We start from the raw sequence: 24125 nt of genomic DNA, 5'->3' as shown, positions 1-24125 counted from the left end.
GCGACGATTCTGTCTGCCCATTTTTTTCACAAATAATTTTTCCAGACAGTCATTGGATTTCTGTGCCTGAAAAGCCCATTTGTGATGGTCAGAATTTAGGTGAGTTTTTACAGCTGTTATGTCATGGCAAATTTTAAACACATACGGATCAATGTAATGTAAAGCATCCAGATATGATAAATAACAAAAACAATGCAAGTACAAACATTACGAATAAATACCAATTAAAAATGCAAAAATATGTTTTCGTTTTTTCTCTGAGTGAGTCCAGTTCAAGAGAGCAGAGGCCTTACCCTGTGGTGCAAGCCATGATGAACAGGATGCAACAGCAACAAGAGCCCAAAGCTTGTACTGTAGCTCCCCTTTTAGAGCACAGTGAGAACCAGCAGTGCCTTGCAGAATAGTAGATATGGATTGTAGTCTTCTCCATGTAGCCCAAAGTCACAACGCACACTAGTTTATAAAGGTTTTAATTAAGAGACTTAAGTGGAGTAGTAATAGCACACACACACACACACACACACACACACACACCAACAACAAAGAGCTGGGTTTTCATATAGATTACCAATAGGTATGGTCACATAAGAAATTATGTTTGGCTTCCAATATAATAGATAAAATGTATTCACACGGGTAAATAGCTATCAGGAATGATTTAAATCTCAATCAAAATAAATCTAATAATGAAACTCAAGAGCAACTGTGAAAATAAAAAACAACAAATCAAAAATAGAAAATAATCACAAAACTATAACAAACAAAAATAGTGGCAATCCTGCTCCTATAATAAAACAAACAAAAAAATCATTTGTACGTCTGACACTCGCACGTCCAACACCACATTTTAAGTGTTAAATACAGCCACCTGCTGTTATGTGCAATGAGATATAAAGAGGGCTTCTGTTTTTCAGGTCTTATTAATTGTATTTTTCGGTGCTTATTTTTAGCTATTTTTGTGTTTTATGTAAATTGTTTTTTTTCGGGGCTTTTGTTTTTGATATACTGTATGAAATTTCGGTTACTTTCCAAAATGCCTTGAGTGTTTTTTTTTTCTGTCAAAATAGTAACTTGACAGTGCTTGCACACTTAAGTTGTACCTTCTTTCCTTTGCTGTCTTCCACAACGAAATCCCTATGGTCATGGGCACATTCTTCTGGAGTTTTTGTGTGTAGGCATTTCTGTACATTTCGTCACAATTCTGTTTTAAATCCTCCGTATCTTAACTATAATACAGCTTGAAATCCCGCTAACAAGCCTCCATCCTGATTGTAGTCTTGTTTTAAATCTCGCAAAAGAAATGTAGGAATGTGCTGTCACTCAGTAGTTGGGGCAGGTTTAAAGTATTCAGAACGAATCAATGATAAAGTCAGGAAGGCGGAACATTGCCCAGCAGCGCTGGGAAAAGTTTGTATTATTATTTTTGTAGAAGGTTTTATTTTTTAATGGGAAAAGGGTAAAGTCAAGTTTTTTTTGTATAGGGGGTGTTTTATCGGGTTTTATCGGTTAAAACCGAAAATCAGAAGCCCTAGATATAACTTTCAACATCCTGGTATGCCATCTTGTGTTAACAAAATAAACACATGGTTGAACAAGTGGTGTAATAATCCATATTCATCCAAGAATACACACTAAGGTAAGATATAATCACTGACAGGAAATACTGTCTTAATCTGACTGAAAATGTTTTTTTTTTTTTTATCATTCAGAAAGGCTCTTAGTATAGCCTGCATATTATACCAATCATATTGGTCATAAAAGAGCATGTAAACAAAAACAGGTCAAGGAGCAAAGACAGCAGCCCAAAAATAGCATTGCAAAATGTTGTGACTCACTCCAGTATCTTTGAGGCTTTTGTAACTGATCATTTAGCATGTACACCTTCATAACCCATATCCTTGAATCATTGAAGAGCAAATACCCAGCAATCAAAGAAGTCAAGATCTTTTCAGATGGGGCTAGCTCCCAATTCAAACAGCGATTCCTCTTCTTAAACCTGTATTGGTGGGAGGAGATGTTCAGCTTCAAAGTTAGCACTTTTTCACATCTCGTGGCAAAGGGGTTGTTGACAGGATCGGCAGAACAGTGAAGAGATCAGTATGGTGGTACGTTTGTAGTGGAAAAGGTCAAACAACACCACCATTTGCCTTCTACAGAGCAGCTAAGGAGAGAAATCCAGGAATAAATGTCCAGTATATCTCAATAGAGCAAATTGAAGGGAGAGGAACATGCTTGAGTCTCACTGGGAAGGAACCATTGTAATTCCAAATACACAAAAAATTCACGGCATTCGACCTAAGGGAAAGCATGCTTTGCTTGTTGCTGAAACGTCCAACTCCAATCATTTCATGTTGATGCCAATTAAGGACAAAGATCTGGATGAAATCCTATGAGTCCAGCAGTCAACCAAATCAAGAGGATGATTTCTCCTGCAGAGAAGTCTTCTGGGTAGGAGATTGGGTTCTTCTGAGGTACGATGGCAACATATTTCAGGGAGAGGTCACCGAGCTGAGTAAAGAGGGTGGTCAACTAACCTACAAAGTTAATGCCATCTGCCCATCCAGGACAAAATGGAAATGGCCTGATACTCCTGACCATTTTATTATTATTATTATTATTATTATTATTATTATTATTATTATTATTATTATTATTTTAATTTAGTAGTCGCCAATTGTTTTTTATCATTTTCTCCCAATTTAGAATAGCCAATTATTTTTAAGCTCAGCTCACCGCTACCGCCCCCGCGCTAACTCGGGAGTGGCGAAGATGAACACACGCTGTCCTCCGAAGTGTGTGCCATCAGTCGACCGCTTCTTTTCACATTGCAGACTCACCGTGCAGCCACCTCAGAGCTACAGCGTCGGAGGACAACTGGGCAGCTTACAGGCAAGCGCGCAGGCGCCCGGCCAGACTACAGGGGTCGCTGGTGTGCGGTGAGCTGAGGACACCCTTGCCGACAATTGCCCAGGTAATTTTAAGAACAATAAAATTAGGAAAATATTGAAATTATAAATTTATTTATGAAATATAGGTGAAAACATTACTTGACAAGAATCTGAATGACCTTAACAGACGGGTCACACAGGTACCTGGGTTGATAGAACAGCTACAAAAAGTGTCTGTGAGAGAACAAACACAGAGGCAAACAACAAAGGAGTTCTGAAAAATCAACAGAGGCAAATAAAAACAATTGCAGTTACAGTATGTTTACAGCTGCTACTGTCAACTAGGTAGTGGAGGAGAATTACAGACACAAGCATCTGTTCACTGTATTCACTGACATTTTGCAGTAAATAAAATAATAAAGGTCTATTTTGTAACATGATATTTATCCTATTCATTCCTTGTTAAAATAATTCTGATTCATATTTCTGTTTGAAAATAGCCATTTATAAGTGTTTGCAACAAATAAATTCGGAAATACAATACAAAACATTGTGCAAAGCCACTTTTACTGTCGTGACAGTTTAGATTAAATATTCTGACAAGTGGTGCAAATATTGTATCCCTATTTAAAGACTCAGACCTGGCCTGGTCAGACATGGGGACTGATCTTCTCCCTCCCCTAACATCTTCATTCACTTCTAGCTCTAGCTCTGAGATGGACGGCAGTAATAACAACATCTCACATCAACTCTTTCAATGACACTTTCACCAAGAATCTATCCAGTCTTCTATGCTGCTGACAATACAAGTCTTGTTATTGCACGGAATATTATAAGATATTACTGCCTGAACTAGCCCAGAGTATCTATCTACATATCTATCTGCATCAGCAGGATTCAAACCACTCTGGCATGACACACCCTGCATTCCAAGCAGCAGCGCTTTCAACTTCGTCAAATTTAATAATACCATTTCCATTAGAAATCTTTAGTACCATTACAAGATGTTGACACTTCATTACCTGGGGGTAGAGACCACATTGCTCAGGGATAAAATAATGTGATCCAAAACTAATTTCAACAGCGAACACATTGATAGGACTTTTAGTCGCAACGTTTGTCGTTGAATTTTACAGGTAATAGTTTATTTTCAAATTGTTGCTATTGAGTGTTTTTATAGATATGGATGGAATTATTTTACTGGGTGAGACACAGGGGACCTTCTCGTATGGACAATCCACATCAATAAGGAAGAAGAATATGGCAACAAAGTGATAAATTGAACTAAATACATTATAAAAAGACTACCAATAACATTTCATTATTTTTGTAACGTTCCTTTCAACATATTTGAGCGTTTAAACAGCAAGAATGCAGCATCTATCCACAACACCTTAGCAGGCTCTGATTTGAACAGCAGCTCATTATACAAACACAGTCTGCAAAGAGGACCTCAGACCACACTGCAGTCAGGTACCTGCACAAACCTCTTCCGTGTGGTTCGTGAGGTTAACCAGTCTATATAGATGTGGGTGAAAGAGGAAACTCCAACCTCACTTCCCTCTGCCATGTTAGAGTCAATGAAGCCACACAGCCTGCTTTGAAGACTCTCAGAGTGTGTCATGCTAGAACTGAGTGCACTATGCCTTAATGTTGCATGGAAAATGGTTTTTCACAATGTTGATTTTAATTTCATGTTTTACAGCCTTTTACCTTTCTTGCTCTCTCTCTATCTCTCTCTCTCTCTCTCTCTCTCTCTCTAGTGTATGTGTGTGTATATATGTGTGTTTGTGTGTGTCTTTATGTTTGTGTGTGAATATATATTCTGATGCAGTATTTTCGTAATATAAAAGGAATACCCTACCCATGTATACCCATGTATACCCATGTATATACAACAGGAGGTTGTGTGGTCCAGTGGTTAAAGAAAAGAGCTTGTAACCAGGAGGTCCCTGTTTCAAATCCCACCTCAGCCACTGACATTGTGTGACCCTGAGCAAGTCACTTAACCTCTTTGTGCTCCGTCTTTCGGGTAAGATGTAATTGTAAGTGACTTTGCAGCTGATGCATAGTTCACACACCCTAGTCTCTGTAAGTCGCCTTGGATAAAGGCGTCTGCTAAATAAACAAATAATAATATGTATATGATGTCTAATCTGTAAAAAGCGAATAACATTTTTTATATATATATATTAATGTCTGCTCCCTCATTCTCTTGTGAATTAAATTATTTATGTGCCATGTGTGTATAAATCTTTTTGTTTCTTTATTCCCATTTTTTGAATAATGTATCTTTTTACCTGCTTTCAGTTGGTGTAGCCTTTGACAACTCAGTTTTTGGTCCTGTACTTTTCTGTGTTTTCCAAAACTCATAATAGCCTGCTAATGAGAAATTGAAAAACATACTAATGCCGTGTCAGGTAACGAGTGTGTGACTGTATTTCTCCTAATAAAAATGAGCCTCGCCTTAAGAACACGACATTGTCAACTCTTATTTCTCGCCTCCAGTTTCAAGATGGATGGGAAAGGCAACTGATCTGATAGACGGGGATAGAAAGCAGCCTGACAGCAGGGGTTTGGTGGGCAGGTGCTTCTGATATATCCAAAGCATTCTTGATGTTTTACGAGTAACATGTCAAAGCCAGGAGAACAGAACTGACTGCTGATTTCCATCACCCAATACAATACTACACAACAGCACTCCTGAAGGAATTGGAGTCTCGTATTCATCAATGAGGAACGAGCCTTAATACCTCCAGAACCATTTCACAACCTGCCTGCCACGTCTAATCAGAGCATCCACTAATCACATAAAAAAATGATATTTCCAATGTGTTAATGTTTGCCATACCATGCTCAGCCACTAAAGGGAACTAAATACCACTGCAGTCCAACATTCCTGTATTGTCACCCTCCCCTCTGGGAGCTTCTGGTGGTATTACTAATTGGTTATGGTTATTATCACAATTCCAGGCAGTATTCCACAATCGTGTTCTATTTTAAACTGAATATTTATGACAATCTTCCAGAGTTTAAACTTCTGCATGTGCACTCTACTCTCTTGGCTGTCCAGTTTGTTTGCATTCCCACAGGTAGTTTTAAGCCCGCCGCACACAGCCCGACTCAAGCCGTCCCGACTCATCTCATCTCAACCGGCTGTACAGAGTTTGGATGAATCGTAGCAGTGTGCATGCCCTTAAAACCAAGATTATGCAGATTTCAGTCGGGATGTCTTCAGATTTTAAGATTCAACATGGTGAATCTTTTTCAGACGAGTTTTCGTTCAGATGTGATCAGTCTGTCTGTGTGCGGCGGTTGCTGACCAAGACTGACTGAAACCAATTAGTCATAAGGGTGTCAACCAATGGTGAAGCAGGTTTAAGTGACGTAGCTTGTCATGTAACTTGTCATACAAGATGGCGGAATATTGACAGCTTTAGTTCCACAGGTAAAAATACATTAGTCTTGAATTGCTCTGAGTGTCCCGAATTCAAAAATACCAGATATGTGCACATTTGAATAGTTTTTAGGCATTTACAAATCAAAGGTAAATTATCAATTTACCTTTTTATTATCAATCTACTGGCAGCCTATATTTTATTACTGCGCTAAAACAGAAGTAACCGGTGCGTCGATCTCCAGTAGGTCACAAATCACAGGCCCCTATATTCACACACTGAGAAAAAAATGCCAAAGTCAAATAAAAAATCAACAGGTTGTATTTTATTTACCGCAGGCAAAAGTGTAGTAGACAAGCTATACAAAAAGTCAAACACAGCCTGAAACATTTCAACGGTGTAAATGGTCAATTAATTAATAGGTTAAGCACTTCCTTTGGTTGCCTCGCAACAGCCGTGTGATTTTACAGAATTCCACTTCAGTCAACGAAAGCTTTGGAAGCGTCATATGCTGTTTCTTTGCTTGTTGCTAAGGCAAAGAAACCACATACAATTGTCAAAGAGCTTATAGTCCCAGCTACTCTGGCTATCGATTTGAAAGCTGTTTCAGCTATTAAAACAATGCCATACTCTGACATTTCAGTGGCAAGGAGGGCCGATGAAATGGTGGAAGACATTATCGATCAGACTGGAAGGAATTGTGGCTGCAAAACCATTTTCTTTACAGTTGGATGAATCGATCGATATTTCTTATCTACTGCAGCAAAACAAAGGCTGTCTTCAAACTGCAGAAGTGTTAAACTCAGTCTTGTATGAAGTTTTGGTGATGCATTGACCACATCCCCTTTCCTCTGCGTACTGCCATGAAGCTCTTCTTTAAATCTCATATCTGATTGTGCACCTCCCCCCTCCCTATACATCCTCTGTTTCTCCATTCTCTTGTTTCTTGGTCTGTCTGTCTACACTCAGACAGTGCTGTGTATGAGAGAGAAGGCGATGGAGGAAGAGGTGACCTACGCAGATATCAAATTCTCTAAAATCGCAGCAGAGGAGGTTACAGGAGTCCCCGATTCAGCAGCAGCCAGCACCCCTCCAGCACACAGAGCAGGTACTGTGAGTACTATAAAGCCTCAAACACTCTCTTTTCTGATAGAAACTACTTCACTACTTAGTAAGGAAGTACAGTAATGTGTTCTGCGGAATACGGTGATACAAGATTGTACTTCAATATACTGATCAGAACTCATGATAGATTAAATACATAACACTCAACAGATCATTGACTGAAATGAGAAAGTTTACTTGAAGATTGCTTCATGGTATTTCATTTTGTTTTTCTTGTATTCACTTCTGACATTACGCTCCATCATCTATTTGAGAACTTCTCCTTTTTGTTTACACTGTGAGTTTGTGTTTGTATTACTTTGCAGTGAAGGCACATGCCAAGCATACAACAGTTTCATCTTTTGTTTAACCTTTTATTTTGGCCCTCTTGTCCTGTTTGTTTGTTGCCGTGTTTTTGTTCTCTAAATAAATGTGTGCACCAACGTTTACTGCAGCTTTCTGTCTTTCGGTCTAATTCCTGCCGGTAGCCAGCCTGGGCTGTGACACAAATCTAGAAGTAATATTCCACCCAGTCGTTCTGCATTGTTCTTTTTTCTCTTTGTATGTGAAGATAGGAATGCTCACACAGTGTGCATAGTCAGTGCTCTATCCCTCCCTCTCTCTTTCTCCCAGTTCCACCAGTCCAGTCCAGTTCTCTTTCCAGTGTCACCATTGCTCTGGGAGCTGCAGTGTGTGTCTTGCTCTTGGCAGTCATCGGCATGGGGATAGCAAGTAAGAGCAGGTTTAAATGTTGTTGTTGTTTTTAACTGGGATATTAATCTGCTGTCATACAATACAATAACTCGCTTCAATGGCAGTTTAACATGTGATGCAGCTGTTCAGTTTACAAGAACAGGAAGTTCACAAATGTCCATTTTTACACCCGTTGTCAGGCAACGCTTCCTGCTGACAATAAATCACATTTCTTTTATTCAGATTCTTGCATTTTTTTTATTGTGGGCAACCCTTCAACTACAGAAATACATTCTACTTTACTTATAAAACTGCCATTATCAAGGAACTATTAAAAAGTAATTGATAGGCACAACTTTTACAAGCATGTTACCGTCTGGTAAGCACCCAAGCCTTTGGCAAAAACAGGAGCATTCTATTCAAACATGTTCATGGAACAAAGTCATACCTGATAATCAGGGTTTTCTGTGAATTTTAATTTAAAATCTTTAAATTATAGATCGATTAACCTTGTCAATAATGTTTTGCTTTTCTTTGGATTTTATTTTTAAATCTAGACATTCTATGTTAATGTTCCACAGTTCCTTTAATATAGCTTCCTGATTGGTCGATGGAAGTCTGAGTCTGTGACTGATCTCCAGCGCTGGTGAATCAGATACTTTTTTGTTTTTCAGTTCTGCTATGTCACAATCACAGCAACCCTGATGATGCCAGGAAACCTCTCCAGCAGTGCGCCAGTGACCTCAGCAAGTTCAAGAATGTCATCAGGAAGACATTCTGTGTGGATCCTAACACTGGCAAGGAAGGTAAATCTCATTCTTTCTCAACAAGCTCTCCCAGGTGATCAACAGAACTCACTGCTGTGTAGCAAGTGACGTAACAAGCCAGTTTAAGCTCCGTTTAGCGCATGGTCGTACAAGATTTAGACACAGTAAATTCAATATCTGTTAGGCGCATGGACCAAAAAGGATGTGCATTGTTCTTGTGTTTGACTGTGCTCATATGCTGTGGTGTGTACATAGTTCACATTCACAGTACCTGCAGGCAGCTTTAGGTTCTCCTCTTGCTCCCACTCTTTTCATTACTCTTTACTGTACTTAGCCCACTTACTTGGAGGAAATTGGAATAGTCTAAGCGTCTGATATCACTATGTAACACAATTTTTGTTCCTTGGTAAGTGTTATTTCCTAATTGCTTATGCCTCAAAAGTATAGAAAATTGCTATTATTCCCCACAAACTTTGCTTTTGTGACCAGGACAGTGATATTTTGAAATTTACCTATTTCCAATGAGAAAACGGACGAATTTGTGTCTTTTCGTTCACATAAAGTCAGAAAAAAACAACATATGAATCCAAATTAACATGTATTTATACTAAAGTAATACAAAAATGACTACAAAAGATTTAGAAGTGATTAGTTTTTCAAGATTTACGATTATACTGTAAATCACTTTCATGAATCAGTCCCCAAATGTAGTCTCCCATCATGTTTTCGTTATACTGTCATGGTAGCGGCGTTCAAAGTCCAGTATATCCTGGTGGAAGCGCTCGCCTTGCTCCTCCGAGTACGCTCCCATGTTCTCCTTGAATTTATCAAGATGAGCATCAAGAATATGGACTTTGAGGGACATCCTACAGCCCATTGTGCCGTAGTTCTTCACCTTCAGTCTCAACCAGCTCCACATAGTTTTCGGCCTTGTGATTGCCCAGGAAGCCCCGAACCACTGCGACTAAGCTGTTCCAAGCCGCTTTCTCCTTACTAGTGAGCTTCTTGGGGAATTCATTGCACTCCAGGATCTTCTTTATCTGTGGTCCGACGAAGACACCGGCTTTGACCTTTGCCTCAGACAGCTTAGGGAAGAAGTCTTGAAGGTACTTGAAGGCTGCCGACTCCTTACCTAGAGATCTGACAAATTGTTTCATAAGGCCCAATTTGATGTGCAGTGGTGGCATCAGCACCTTCCGGGGGTCCACCAGTGGCTCCCACTTGACGTTGTTCCTCCCCACAGAGAACTCGGTCCGCTGTGGCCAGTCCCGCCTGTGGTAGTGCGCCTTGGTGTCCCTGCTGTCCCAAAGGCAAAGATAGCAGGGAAACTTGGTAAAATCGCCTTGGAGACCCATCAGGAATGCCACCATTTTGAAGTCTCCTATGACCTTGATGCCATCTCAGAAAAATGCAGATATGTATCCACTTAGGCAGCTGGAACTAAACTGAACTGGTGTGCTTAAGGCCCCTGTATTTATACTACTATTTATATTACTAGAAAGTTCTAGAAAGTTCTAGAAGTTACTTCAAGTTTACTCAGCACTGAATCTATCTGGAATGTTCTGGAAAATAGGTAAATTTCAAAATATCACTGTCCTGGTCACAAAAGCAAAGTTTGTGGGGAATAATATGCATTTTCTATACTTTTGAGGCATAAGCAATTAGAAAATAACACTTACTACCCCGGAACCAAAAAAAAAAAAAAAAAATTGGTTACACGGTGTATTTAACAACTAATACACAACAAAATGTAATCAACTTCAACTTTCAATGTAGCCGAAACTACAGTCCCGAGTGGGATGAGCAACACAGATCAAATGCAGTGATTGGCTACTCTATCTTACCATACAGTACATGGAGACAAACGCAGGACCAAAGGCATAGGTCTGGTTGAATATTATTTCAAAGAAACACAACCAGTATTTGCTTTCCAGGGGGGATTTTTCTATTAAGCCCAAGAAACTCTGCTTATAATATGCAGACTTGGCAACACTGCTTTCAAGTAAGAAATACAACTCGGAAATAGGGTTGTGAAACAAAAGAAAATTGATAGCCGCTGTGTAAAAGTGACGACGTGTGTGCGACAGTCTGTGGCTCGACCAGCAGCACAGCAACGCTCTGACAAAGACAATGTTTACTTACGTTGGGTTTTAAAGGCTGCAGGAAGAGCTTCGCTCTCTGCTTTTCTTTTTTGCTTATTCCAATTCTCTCGATACCAGTAACAGCTACTTCACCAATTAGACATTTTTGTTCCTCATTTGATGTATTTATCATCTCCCTTCTTGTCCTTTATTTTAATTTTGTTCTGCTTGCTAGATCTCTTTTTTTCTTCTTATTTCAGGAACAGTTGTCTGCTCCACCCCTTGATCATTTACTGCATCCCTGATTATCTGCCACTTTTTCTTTCTTGTCTTCGTTAGTTAAACTCCCAGACAACTTGCCAAACAGAACAGAATTGTGTTGGCCAACCAATTTTATAAATGTATTCTTTGGAAAAATGAGTTTTCCTTGCACCCCTGCCATTGTGTAATTACCTAATCCATCACTGGGTTTTAAAGTGGATTACCGAGTTACTATTTTTTTTGAGCGCAGATCGCTAAATAGCGATCGCAACCGACAGCACTTGCGAAGTGCTTTATGAAACGCATACAGGGACGGCCTCTGCATCCATGCCACCTCATCGCAATCGCAGGACTTAATGAAATGGGTCCCTGGTTCTTTATTTCAAGCCTTTTTACAGAAAGGGCCGGAATGGCCCTAATTCTCTCCCATTCTTCCCGCCTCTCTCCTCCTTCTCCTCCCTCTGCTGTCTCCTTGCTCCTCTCTTCCTCTCTCCTCCTCCCTCTTCTCTCTCCCCTCTCTCATCTTCCCTCTCTCTTCTTGCTACGCCTGCTCTTCTGTCACTTTGTCCGTAACCACCCATATTAATAAGTCCCACCGACGGACACCATTCCAACCCAATCACATCAGCCACCAGGCTAACCACTCCCCTGATCAGCCTAAAGTGGCAGTAAATCAACCCAATGCGCTTCTTTAGTGTGACGTCACATCCGCTGCTAGGTGGTGCCAAACAAGCAGGCGAGTCAAAGGCATTAGTGCGTTTTAAAACCTCTGCAAATTAAATTGGAAGAGGTCATTTTTTAACATAAATCAAAAAAGAGTAAACAGCATGGTCTAGTGTTGTGCTGCAGACTGCAACCACCATTCAGAAACTTTCTGAGAAAGAGAAAACTGCAGTTTTGTTAGTCAGTTTTATGCATTGCTAGTCCCTAAATGGCAAGACACGCCGGTTTGAAGGAAACTAGGCTAATGAATAATAGACTACTAATAAAAATAAATAAACACCACCATTTGTGTATAGACATGTAATTTTATCATGCTCATTGTTATTATTATATTACTGTATACTACAGAGAACAAGCACAACTGTTAAAATATACAGCAGAATAAAAAATCTGTGTCAACTAGTCCACATGTTTTTTCATTAATATTAATATTATCAACTACTAGTATTCTTGTTTAAAAATACATTTTAAATCGTTTATATATATACTTTACAATAATAAATTACAATAAAATCTGAGTGTGAATTTAGCGAGAAACTTGCCTGACATCGTAGGTTTGAAACTTTTTTAGTTTTCAAGACACAAAGTGTACCATCATACACAAACTGATTGTTAATCCCCTGATTTGAAAGAGTTTTCTCCAATTTTAATTCATTTTTAAAAAAATCTATGCAGAAAACAATGAGAGCGCCATATTGTTTAGAACCACGTAGCAACACTATACAAGGAAGTAAGTATTTGTGACGAAAGCACTAAAGAGCCGTATAACTAAACATAAACAGGGACTCATTAGCAAATAAACTGGTGAGGCCTGTCTTTTTCTTTACAGCAGAGCCATGTGAACTCTGTCCGGAGGGGTGGAAGAAGGGATATAATGGAAGCTGTTACTTCATTTCCACACAATATGCTTCTTGGGACTTTGCTAACGAGTCCTGTTCCAAACTCGGGGCTCATCTTGCTGTGATTGAGGACAAGGAGGAACTGGTAAGGGCTATGGTTATCTTTCTAAATACAGACACTTATAATACTGGCGAGGAAAACAGTCAACCAATTCTCTATCCCAGGGGTGGGCAAGGTCAACCCTTCCAGTCCAGGTCTTTGTTCCAACCACATCTTATTAATCTGAACCAATTAAATCCCTGACCTGGTCCAAAAGCACCTAATCATGGAATTCTACCTCTCAAACCTAGAATGGAACAGCACTGCAGGACCGGAGTTGCCTGGCCCTGGTCTAGCCAATGGAATGGTCACAGGGCAGCTTGTTGGCCATTGGCTATTTAAAAGCTCAGTGACTAGGGCTGTTTGGTGCAGTTCTACAGCTACGGCCAAAAGCTTTAGGATTGAGACATAATTTAAAAAAAAAAAAAAAAAAAAATTATATAAACATAATTTAGATCTTTTATTTAACATAATGTAATCAAATAAATTATAAAATGATATCACAAAAGTCTACCGGAAGTCACACCAGTAGTAAAGTATTTCATATTAGAGTTCGAATGTTACATTTAAGTTTTTGTCAGTTTTTCGTTAAGGAAAACTACAATGCTGGTATGTAATTCAATATGTTAACGTAGCAGTATTCAGCAGGTTTCATTTAATTTCATGAAGCAAAATTAGTTCATTCAATCGAAGTGTTCAGTTCACAGTTACTGAAACAAAAAAACAAAAAAAATAAAACATGATCTGTTAATATAAACTAAGAATATCCCATTGTGAGCATCATTAGCTGTGTTGTCTGTCTATCTCTACAGAAGACCATGGACAGTGCTACAAGAGGTTCCTATTACTGGATTGGACTGAGTAGAAGAGAGGGAGACTGGAAATGGCGGTGGGTTGATAACACTCAGCTTGATGAGAAGAAGTAAGTCTCCCATCTCGGCTCTTTATGTTTTTATTACTTCTACAGGAACCTCAATGAACAACATTAGTGGAATTTCTCAAATGAAAAACGTTAGCGGCTTCTTATAACATTCAGTGTGGTTTCCAAACTGCTGGTGCTAATGTGTTCTTTCATTGTTTCTGACAGGGTTTCATTTACACCAAACCAATACCAGCATTGTGCATGCGTGTACTCTGGTTCTTTAAATCCAGGGTATTGTCGCTCAATTTATCAGTGGATCTGTGAGCGGGAGGCTGTGCGTGTTTAAGTGGATCCACAGACTCTCCATGTCAGGAACAAAGAAGATATTACTGCATAGGGCAAAAAAAATATATAATAATAATAATAACTGAATTAATTAAATGATGCAAACACATCGTATATACATGGATACTGTATAAGTGTGTTGTAGGTTTGATGGTAGGTTTGTATTCAAAAGTATTTTTAGAACATTGCAAAAATAAATCTAGTATTTCCTTTAGTGCAAATGACAAAGAGGCTGTTTACCAGAAGTTAATTGTATCTTTTTTATATGTTTTATATTTCTCATGCCACCGTTTTCCCAAAACAGTGTTATTATCATATTAATAGCGTGTCTTTCATTTAATTGTTCTAATGGTGAAGCTTTCCTACTTTTATTTTTATAAAGCTAGGATGAGGTTTACTTTGCATTGATTGTGGATTGTACATATTGTGATAAAGCCCATTATAATAGTTACACCTCCTTTAGGCTATAGCCCCAGTTAAACACAACATTGCTTTTCCAGCCACCACGAGAACATAACTTATGGGGCTAATAGCCCAGCGTTGAGGTGCAACACACCGCTCTGGGTTCTCCTGCAGATCTCCCTCGGGCCGGTCTTTCCCCCCTGATCGTCAGCGGCACACCACGCTGTGCCAAGCACAGGATTACTTACCAGCCTACTAAACTCCCATTTTTAGCTGTGTATTCTTTACTGCATTCATTGGTGTTTACCTTTGTATTAAATGCACAGGCGACGGGGGTGGTTCCTGCACCACTTAATTAACCCCTTTTAGATGTTTGTCACAACATTTTTTTTTTGGTATTACCTTTCAAAATTACGGCAGATGTGTAGCCATGATCTCGATTAGCTGCAGCGTTTATTTCAGACAAACAGTGCATTAAGTTATTACATTGAATTTAAGGGCACCAACCCATCATTTGGTTCGAACCCGAATGGAACAAAATGAGCCGTTCGGAACGGAAAAGAATCCGGTTCTAATCCCTGCAATCAACAAGTCCTAGTCACCAAGTATATTTTAAGCATGTACATGCACTTTTCCTAAACACAAAATAAAATACAAACCAAACAAACACCTAGCCCTTCTTGGGCCCTTAACAATTGTTTCCCTAATTAAATTATTGGGACGGCTAATCCGTTTTCCCAACAAAACCACACCTTTAAACTACCAGGCTGGGCAAAGCCTTCACTGGTTTTCTTTTACCTCTTGCTGTTGTATTTGCTGTTGTTTGCCAGGCTAAGCAGAGCCTTCACTGGCTTTCTTCCTCTGGAGGACCTTTTTACTTGTTTTCAGCTCTTAAACAGTTGCAGATTTGAAGTTAGCTATAACATTTTATAAGTAACTTGAACTCTGCAACTGTGTAAGAGCTGAAAACAAGTAAAAAGGTCTAATTAAGCAAATTATCAGTTCAATGAAGGGTCTCGTTAAGTAATTGAGAGCTCAGTTGGAATGAAAACCAGCAGACAAAGTGGGGCCCCAGTACTAGGGTTGGGAAACCCTGCTCTGGAGCATTCGCCTCACCACGCCCAACAACAGGGTTTCCCTGCCTTGCTTTTATGCAGGGGTAATTGCACACAGGTGTCTTAACCAACTAATCAATTTCCCAATTAACAATGAAACCATTAACCCATAACTAATTATCAAGTTGTTGTAATCAAGGCCATGTAGCTGCGCAAAGGTGGCCATCTTGGCTGCAGGCTGTACCTTCACTCCTGAACCAGCCACATGACCTTCACACAAAGAGACAGGACCCCCTGTCACATATATATGTGTGTGTGTGTGTGTGTTTGTGTCTGTCATTTATAATACATTTAAATTTGTGTATACCTGTAAAGTTTGGTTTTGTATTGAATTAGATTTGTGTACATATTCCTATCAGTCAATATGTATCCAGTGCATATGCTTCAGATTCAAGATTGTAAAACATTTAATTAATTTTTATAGTGATGTAATATGTGTTATAAAGATGTATCACTGAAGCTGACATATTCAGGTATTAAATATTGAAGTTAGAGTTTGTTTTACTTTGAATAGTCCCCCGTGAATAACGTGAACGCGGACTGCAGTGCGATTTCACGTAATGCACCCTGGATTACAAAATTATTGATTTTCCGTGGCAACAAGCCAAACTAGTATTCATAAGAACAAATTCTAGTTTTTTAAACATTCCACAAGGTGGCGCAGTGAGATTTCTGAATACCTATGGTTTGTTTATCTTGCTCAACCTGCTCTTAGGAAAAGCAAACCACTCATTTTAGACAGTGAGGTGCTGTGGCTATTAAATTCCCGAGTTAAAATGGATACATTTGTTTAGAGCAAACATGTGTCTGGAGGTAAAAGCCAATTGAGAATTTGTTTTAATTTAATTTTTATTTCTTTCAATCAATTTTATTCAGAATCAACACTATTTGAAAGAATATGACATTTGTGGTAATTGAGCAAAATACTTTCAATATTGTTCCTAGATCCAGTAACTCACTTTCAAAGCATTTCATCCTCATAGCAGTAAAGGTTTAAAACTGCAAAATGCCAGTATTTATTTGATTATTTTACTTTTCTACCTGCTGACAGTGGCCTCAAAATGTTGTTTTTGGAATTAATAAGTTACTAAAAGTTTCAATAAATGTTTTTGTTGTTTTCTGCTATTTGTTTTAGCATGTACTGTAATAAACTTTGAAAACAGCCTTATAAAAACAGAAATCAACAAAGAAACAGGTTGGTTTTAACTTTTGAAAGGCTACCGCAGAATTCAAGAATTTCTGTTGCAGAAATCACTGACCCTTGTCGCAGAATTTGAAAAAATTTGCTGCGCTTTTCACGGGGGACTAATTGAATGAAGATTTTATAATTCAAGCATTTTAAGATTGGATCCAATACAATGCATTTAAATTTTAATTTTTGCATTTTACTATACATATAACTGTTAATGGTTTATTTTTGTAATGCTCAGCTAACATATTCATGTAATAAAATAAAGTGTGAGTTTGTTGTGCCGTGTCTTGTGATGTGAAGGTGGAAAACTCCAGGGCTTGTTTCCTGGTCACTAATAATGCTATTTAGCCTGTAGGAAGAATGGGATTGGTGGAAATACAGATGTGGCCATAAGTGTAATGACAACATGTCAGCCAGTATATTACCAGCCATTGAAATCCTGGAAAACAAGAGCAATGAATTAATAAGGAATGGCATCTTAAAGTACTTGCATTTAAAATGTATTTGTCAATTAAAAAATGAAAATAGTATTAGGTGATAGAATCCTGTTCATGTCAGCAGAAGCTAGGGGAAGGGCTCCTCTATTGGCGTAACAACCCTGATAAGCACCACCTGTGTGCAGCTGAGCTCTCCAAGCAAAACTACAGTTATGAGGCTTCCTGGCTGTCAGAGCAGGGACTGAACCTCTGAACCCCAGCTCTGCTAAACCTGTGCAGCGTTTGTTCGTTCGTGACAAAGTCACAGTCACAAAAGATTCATATAAATGGATGAATCTTGTGTGGCTGAAATGTCCCTGCTCAGTGAAGGGGGAAGTGCGTCAGTGTTTCCTGTTTGAAAATAAAATTCAGCTACAGAGAAGCTGAGCACTCAAAATATTTTAGCTTCCTAAAACAAAATTAAATTAAATAATAAACTGAATGTTAATTTAACAAGAGTACCTATGCCAAACTAGTTGCATCTTTTCTTCAAAGCTCAACAGGGTCCGGTCTGATCTGCTCAGATAGTAGAAAGATAGGTGGTGTTCTAGTCACGCAGATTCTTGCTTGTGTAGATCTGCATAGACCTGCATAGATAAGTCTGTTTTTGACGAGTGCCTGCATGACCTTAGCAGACGGGTCACACAGGTACCTACGCCGACAGAGCCGCTACAAGTCTGTGAGAGAACAACAAAGGAGTTCTGAAAAATCGAGGGACAAATAAAAACAATTGTAGTTACAATATGTTTACAGCTGCTACTGCCACCTAGGTAGTGGAGGAGAATTACGGACACAATCTGTTTACTATAGTCACTGAAATGATGTTAAGGTTTCTTTGCAGTAAATAAAATAAGAACATTGTATTTCCTAATCTGATATTTATCCTACTGTGTTGATAGAATACTATTCTTGAAATTCCTTGTTACAATAGTTCTGGTTCATATTTCTGTGGTCGAAAATGGCCATTTATACAGGAATGTAAACTTTTAAGACAAATGTTTTTCAATAAGCATTACTGATTAGTAAAAAAAATACCAGTAAATGTTTGCAACAGTTTACTTGGAAAATAAAAAATGAAACACTGAATGAAACACTTTTAGTGTAATGACAGTTTATTTTTAAATCGATTAAATATTCTTACAAGTGGTGCAAATATGTTATCCATATTTAAAGACGCAGACACAGGCCTGGTCAGACATGGGGACTGAACTTCTCTGACAGCTCTATGGTCGGCAGTAACATTGCGCCACACAGAGCCTAATGTGAAAAAACACAATCCCTCTAGCCCTGCCCAGACCTTTAGCCTGGTCTATATTCCAGTCAGAACTTCCTCTCTAGCTCACTTCTCTACAGCACTATTTATTGAGATGGACAGCATTTACACTGGGCTGCAGAAGCCCTCGGAGGATGTCTACTCAACAGTAAACCAGACCCAAGACAGGAGAGAAGGACTGGGGGGTAAGTAGTTCTGTGCATCTTTGAATAGAGACTTCCTACATGCTAGCTGACAAGACCGTACTGAAAACAAGCAAGATATTGAGCTTGTTGAGGATAGTAAGAGTTTAGCAAAGGGTGGTATTGTTCAGAGTGCTAGTCTCTGCTTGAGAGAGGCCCAGGACTGAATGGCAGACAAAGGGTGTTCAGGTAAGGATTGAGGTGTGCTCATATAAAGTGCTCTCATATAAATTAGAAGTTCACTTTCCCGAAAATAAGCTGATGTCTATTTTAACAATTACTGGCCCCTCGTTGCTATGATACTCTTCCTGCTGTCAGTTCCAACTTCTGCTTCTTCAATTTTTTGGTATTTGATTTATAGGATCTTGTCTGTCCACCTCTACATGGTGAACAAGAACATCAACAGTACATGGAGATCATCGTCTAAACTTTATTACAAATGTTCTCCAAATTGTATCATTAGACCATCCCACAGACCTTTGGAACTGGTATTAGCTTATAGAGCGATAAACTGAGGATTCTATAAAAAATTTTTATAATAGTTATAAGATTATGAAAAATCTTTTGTATGTGTGTGTATTGGTTATATTTAGGGCATCATAGGGGTTGTTTCCAATAGAATACAATGTTATATAGTGTGTTGCATACACTATGTACGGTGTTTGAAGACAGATGATTTCATTAAATGCAATCAGTGTCCTTCAGCAAATTCCCTATGATCACCATCTTCTACCTTTAGCACAAGGTCCCAGCAGTGGAATGTGGCAAAAACAAAGTTTTCCAACATTAATGCTGCAGTTACTCTAGATAGTATTAGTGTACTCATTCTTCTGGGACACGCTGCATTTCTTAGCATTTACTATACATGTAACAGGTAATGTTTGTTTGATTGTATTACTGTGGCACATCACATGCATTAGTCTATTATCCTGGCAGTCAGAAGGCTAAGAAGCTTACAAACATGGGGCTCTGTTCATTGTTAGTCTGTGTTTTGGTGGTTTTGCGATACCACCTCCCCTCTCTCTCTCTTTCTCTCTCTCATATTTCCTGGTCTTTCTGTTTATGCTCAAATGGTGCAGGGTTGCTGAGAGAGAAGGGTGAAAGCTTATGAGGTGACCTACGCAGATATCAAATTGTCCAAAATCCCTGAAGGTGGGGCTGATCTGAGCAGCTCATAATCCAACAAGAAGTACTTGCCAGGCCTGTCCTGCTGCCACTACGTTTAGTTTCTTTCTGAGATCTCAGCAGATCACACAATCCAATTGAACTTCTGGAGTTTTGAAGTAAATATAAAATACTGAGCAGGACCATTCCTGCTTAGTTTTTCTTTCAAAATCCAAGAGGTATCGTGGTCTATAGAGATGGGGGTCTGTCTTCAAACTGTGGCGGAGTTCTTGGTGGCTGTGTGGTCCAGTGGTTAAAGAAAAGGGCTTGAAACCAGGAGGTCCCCAGTTCAAATCCCACCTCAGCTACTAACTCATTGTGTGACCCTGAGCAAGTCACTTAACCTCCTTGTGCTCTGTCTTTTGGGTGAGACGTAGTTGTAAGTGACTCTGCAGCTGATGCATAGTTCACACACTCTAGTCTCTGTAAGTCTCCTTGGATAAAGGTGTCTACTAAATAAAATAATAATAATAATAATATGTCTTTGTATTACATTGCCCTCTATGGACTGCTAGTTTTTCGAAGTTCTTCCCTCAAATCTCATAGCTGACTGTAATATTATTGTAACAAACTTGAGTTATTTGAATGCTGGTATCAATCTTGGCAGTCTTTCAATGTTGCGCAAACTCATTTTTAATGTTGAGAAGAATAATTCATATTTCACCCAGACATTTAGCAAATTCATAATAATTAACGTACCACTGCACTGCTACATTGAATGCCAGAGCAGCCTTGTATCTGCTGTTTGTGTGCATAGTCAGTGATACATGTCTCTCTCTCCCTGTTTCACTCCCCCTCTCTTAGCTCCACCAGTCCAGCCCAGTTCTCGTTCCAGTGTCATCTTTACTCTGGGAGCTGCAGTGTGTGTCTTACTGCTGGCAGTCATTGGCATGGGGATAGCATGTAAGAACAACAGGTTTATATGTTGTTGTTTGTTATATTGTGTAAGTTAAGTGGAGTTAATTGGGATATCATTCTGGAGTGTTGTCTATGCAATAGCTCACTCTAATGGTTGTCTGATGTCACAAGGACATAACCCTGTGGTAGTTGAGTGCACCCGAGCCACAGGCAAGAACAGGTGTGCACCATTTAGATCATTAAATGACAAATGTATTAACCTTTTCAATAATATTTTGCTTTTTTTCTGATTTTTTTTTAAAGCTAAACATTCAATATTAATGTTCCACCGTCCCTCCAACAGCTTCCTGATTGGTGAATCAAATAATTTTTGTTTTTCAGTTCTGCTGTGTCACGCTCACAGCAACCCCGAGTCAAGCAATCTGCCTGGTCAGGAGAATAAAAAGGATGTCAGCAAATCACTCCAGCACTGTACCAGTGACCTTAGCAAGTATACGAAGAGACTCCACAAGATATTCTGTGGGGATCCTAACACTGGGAAGGAAGGTAAATCTCATGTAATATGTTGGTATGCTTAAAACATATATATGACTTGATATCCCTGAATAGATCATCTTCACTCTTCAGGTTTTAATGAATGCCCCTCAAGTGCAGTGGTACGGTGTTAAACATCCAATTCACATTTTATATGTTGGATCTAACCGTAGCAAGGATAAGGCCAGTATATATTGGATTGGCCCCTACTAGTTTTTCTGTATTGTGTCTTCCCAAAATATCTTATAGGGGAGCTGTGGCAAAGTGGTAATGACGTGCAGGTGAGTGCAGTGCAGAATAATTACACAGACAGACGTTGGTACAGGTGCAAGGGTGTTTATTTATTTTAGTAAATGTCCAGAGCCTCAAGGCAAAACCTGTAAATAATAATAGTGCTGGAAGTGATACAGCGGCGTGTATCACTTCTAATTTATAATCCCGCGGGTTTGACCCGCAACCCCAAAGTCCCATTCCGACACCCACACTAAACACGAACACAAAAGACAGTGCGTGATTCAAGTGCTAAAAGGTGCAAACACAAAGACAGTTGGTAGTGAAAGGTGAGTGGTGAAGTCCGGGTTTTTCGCTGGCCTGCGGCTGCAGCTCCGGATCGTGCTCAGTAATCTTCTGTGACAAATAACACACAAGACACACAGTGTTAATACACAGACACAGAACACTCACGGCTTATTCACGGTACGGGCTCCTTCTCGGTTATTTAACTTAACCATATGCAAAGGAACCGATCACTCAAGCCATGCCCCCTATTTATACCCTCGCCCATGACCCCGAGGTTAACGAGCGCATCCGCTCCTCCAGTCCTCGGATGCCACGCCGCTTACCGTCTGGGTCACTGAGCTCGGGTGCCATGGCTCCGCCCCCTTCCGAACTGACCGACTTCCATCTACCCTACGGAATAAATTGTCGTGCCATTTCATTAAGGGTACTCTGTTCCTCGTATACCGTGCTCTCACAGGTCGAGAGGGAGATCTAACACTAAGACTCATTCGATCTCTGTCACAGGAGCATATGAAGATGGTGATCATGGGGAATTTGCTGAAGGACACTGATTGCATTTTATGAAATCATATATATATATAATTTAACTAAGTTAAATATAACTTCTTATAGAATGGAACAGAAACAGTTAGTCTGAGTTTTTAATTATTCTTTAAATAAACTGGAGAGGCCTGTGTCTTTACTTGCAGCAGAGCAGTGTGAACTCTGTCCAGAGAAATGGAAGAAGGGACATAATGGAAGCTGTTACTTCATTTCCACACAATATGATTCTTGGGACTTTGCTAACGAGTCCTGTTCCAAACTCGGGGCTCATCTTGCTGTGATTGCGGACAAGGAGGAACTGGTAAGGGCCACGGATATCTTTCTAAATACAGACACTTATAATATTGGCCTGTAAAACAGCCAACCAGTTGTCTATCCCAGGGGTGGGCAAGGCCGGCACTTCCAGTCCAGGTCTTTGTTTCAACCACATCCTTGATTATTAAATTGAATCTGTTAAACCCCTGACCTGGTCCAAAAGTACCTAATCATGGAATTGTACCTCTCAACCGTGGAATGGAACAGCACTGCAGGACTGGAGTTGCCTGCACCTGGTCTAGCCACAATGGGCAGCTTGTTGTCCATTGACTGTTTGAAAGATCAGTGACTAGGGCTGTCTGGTACAGAGCTACTGTTCAATATATGTACATATAACAAATTTGTGTCTGTCTAACTCCACAGAAGACCATACAGAATGTTTCAACAGGTGGTTACTATTACTGGATTGGACTGAGTAGAAAGTGGAGCGATGGGCAATGGCGATGGGTTGATAACACGCTGCATGATCAGAACAAGTATGTCTCCCATCTCTGTTCTTTATGTTTTGTATTAAGGCCGTCACACACCGGACGCGATGCGACAAGCAAATCTGTGCAGCTCTGTCACAAAACTAATAGAACCTGTGCTTTGTGCCTCCGATGTCTGGCAGCTTTTATTCACAGAAACTACAATGAATTACGTTTCTGGAATTTCTCAATTGAAAAATATTGCCTGATGATTTTAACATTCACAGTTTGATATCCAAACTACTTGCGCTAATGTTGCTTTCATTGTTTTTTGGTAGGATTGCATTTCACGATACACCAAACCAAGACCAGCGTTGTGGATGTATGAAAAATGATTCAGTATATTCCGAATTATGTCGGCCACTTATGCGATGGATCTGTGAACGGGAGGCTGTGCGCTTTTGAGGGGATCCGCAGACTCTCTTCATTTGAACAAAGAAGAACTTATTGCAGAGCAGCAAAACTAAATCAACTGTGTAACTGTATTTCTACAGCTTATTTTAGGAGGGGACTTTTTTTTTTTTAAGTCTGCCTCTAATGTTCTAATTTTTTTTAGAATACATTATTTTATTTTTAACTACCAATATATATTACACACACTGTGTAAACAACAACAAATCAACCTGATTGAAAGTGCAAGGGACTGCGGAGGTTGATTACAGTTAATCATTTGTTGTTTTTGTTTGCATACAATACAATTTTTGCAATACAAATGTATATATATACGTTGCAATGTTGTTGCTAACCTTTGTTTTATAAAATATGGATGAAGTTTGCTTTATATTAAGAGGATTTTAAAATAATAAAATAATAATAATAATAATTTCACTTTTTATTTTTATACTTTTTACATAAAATAATAGCACCTTTTTAAATGTTAAAGCTAACATTGATGTATTAAAATTAAGATATAGGATATATATATATATATATATATATATATATATATATATATATATATATATATATATATATAATTAAAGATAATTGGAAATGCCGATCAGCTGTGTCTGATCAACGGGGA

At 39.1% G+C, this 24125-nt stretch overlaps 2 protein-coding genes across 3 annotated transcripts; both read left to right on the top strand.

Annotated features, from left to right (window-relative positions):
- Positions 1–7189: 7189 nt before the first annotated feature.
- On the top strand, positions 7190–17051 carry LOC117425250 (killer cell lectin-like receptor subfamily B member 1B allele A). 2 transcript variants are annotated; one of them, XM_034042070.3, is made up of 6 exons: positions 7190–7394; positions 8024–8122; positions 8758–8889; positions 12748–12899; positions 13667–13776; positions 13942–17051. In XM_034042070.3, the coding sequence occupies exons 1-6, from the start codon at positions 7268–7270 to the stop codon at positions 14060–14062; spliced, it is 741 nt and encodes a 246-aa protein (XP_033897961.3). In that variant the 5' UTR covers positions 7190–7267; the 3' UTR covers positions 14063–17051. The 2 variants fall into 2 exon arrangements, with proteins under 2 accessions (XP_033897961.3, XP_033897960.3); XM_034042069.3 differs by having other exon boundaries at positions 12745–12899.
- Positions 17052–18572: 1521 nt separating this feature from the next.
- LOC117425249 (killer cell lectin-like receptor subfamily F member 2) lies at positions 18573–23918 on the top strand. The gene is made up of 6 exons (XM_034042067.3): positions 18573–18704; positions 20670–20768; positions 21105–21269; positions 22466–22620; positions 22998–23110; positions 23380–23918. Exons 1-6 carry the CDS (start codon positions 18614–18616, stop codon positions 23504–23506), a joined length of 750 nt encoding a protein of 249 aa, XP_033897958.1. The 5' UTR covers positions 18573–18613; the 3' UTR covers positions 23507–23918.
- The last annotated feature ends 207 nt before the right edge of the window (positions 23919–24125 follow it).

This window comes from Acipenser ruthenus, chromosome 20 (assembly GCF_902713425.1).
Source record: "Acipenser ruthenus chromosome 20, fAciRut3.2 maternal haplotype, whole genome shotgun sequence".
NCBI lineage: Eukaryota > Metazoa > Chordata > Actinopteri > Acipenseriformes > Acipenseridae > Acipenser > Acipenser ruthenus.
The sequence above is the reverse complement of the archived record's forward strand: the minus strand, read 5'-3'. Positions and strand labels throughout refer to the sequence as shown.

Coding starts and splice junctions, on each gene's coding strand:
- LOC117425249 (XM_034042067.3), top strand. CDS start 18,614: ATGGACAGCATTTACACTGGGCTGCAGAAGCCCTCGGAGGATGTCTAC. Junction 21,270..22,465: donor TCCTAACACTGGGAAGGAAG/GTAAATCTCATG, acceptor CTTTACTTGCAG/CAGAGCAGTGTGAACTCTGT. Junction 23,111..23,379: donor ACGCTGCATGATCAGAACAA/GTATGTCTCCCA, acceptor GTTTTTTGGTAG/GATTGCATTTCACGATACAC.
- LOC117425250 (XM_034042069.3), top strand. CDS start 7,268: ATGAGAGAGAAGGCGATGGAGGAAGAGGTGACCTACGCAGATATCAAA. Junction 7,395..8,023: donor CCCTCCAGCACACAGAGCAG/GTACTGTGAGTA, acceptor TCTTTCTCCCAG/TTCCACCAGTCCAGTCCAGT. Junction 13,777..13,941: donor ACTCAGCTTGATGAGAAGAA/GTAAGTCTCCCA, acceptor TGTTTCTGACAG/GGTTTCATTTACACCAAACC.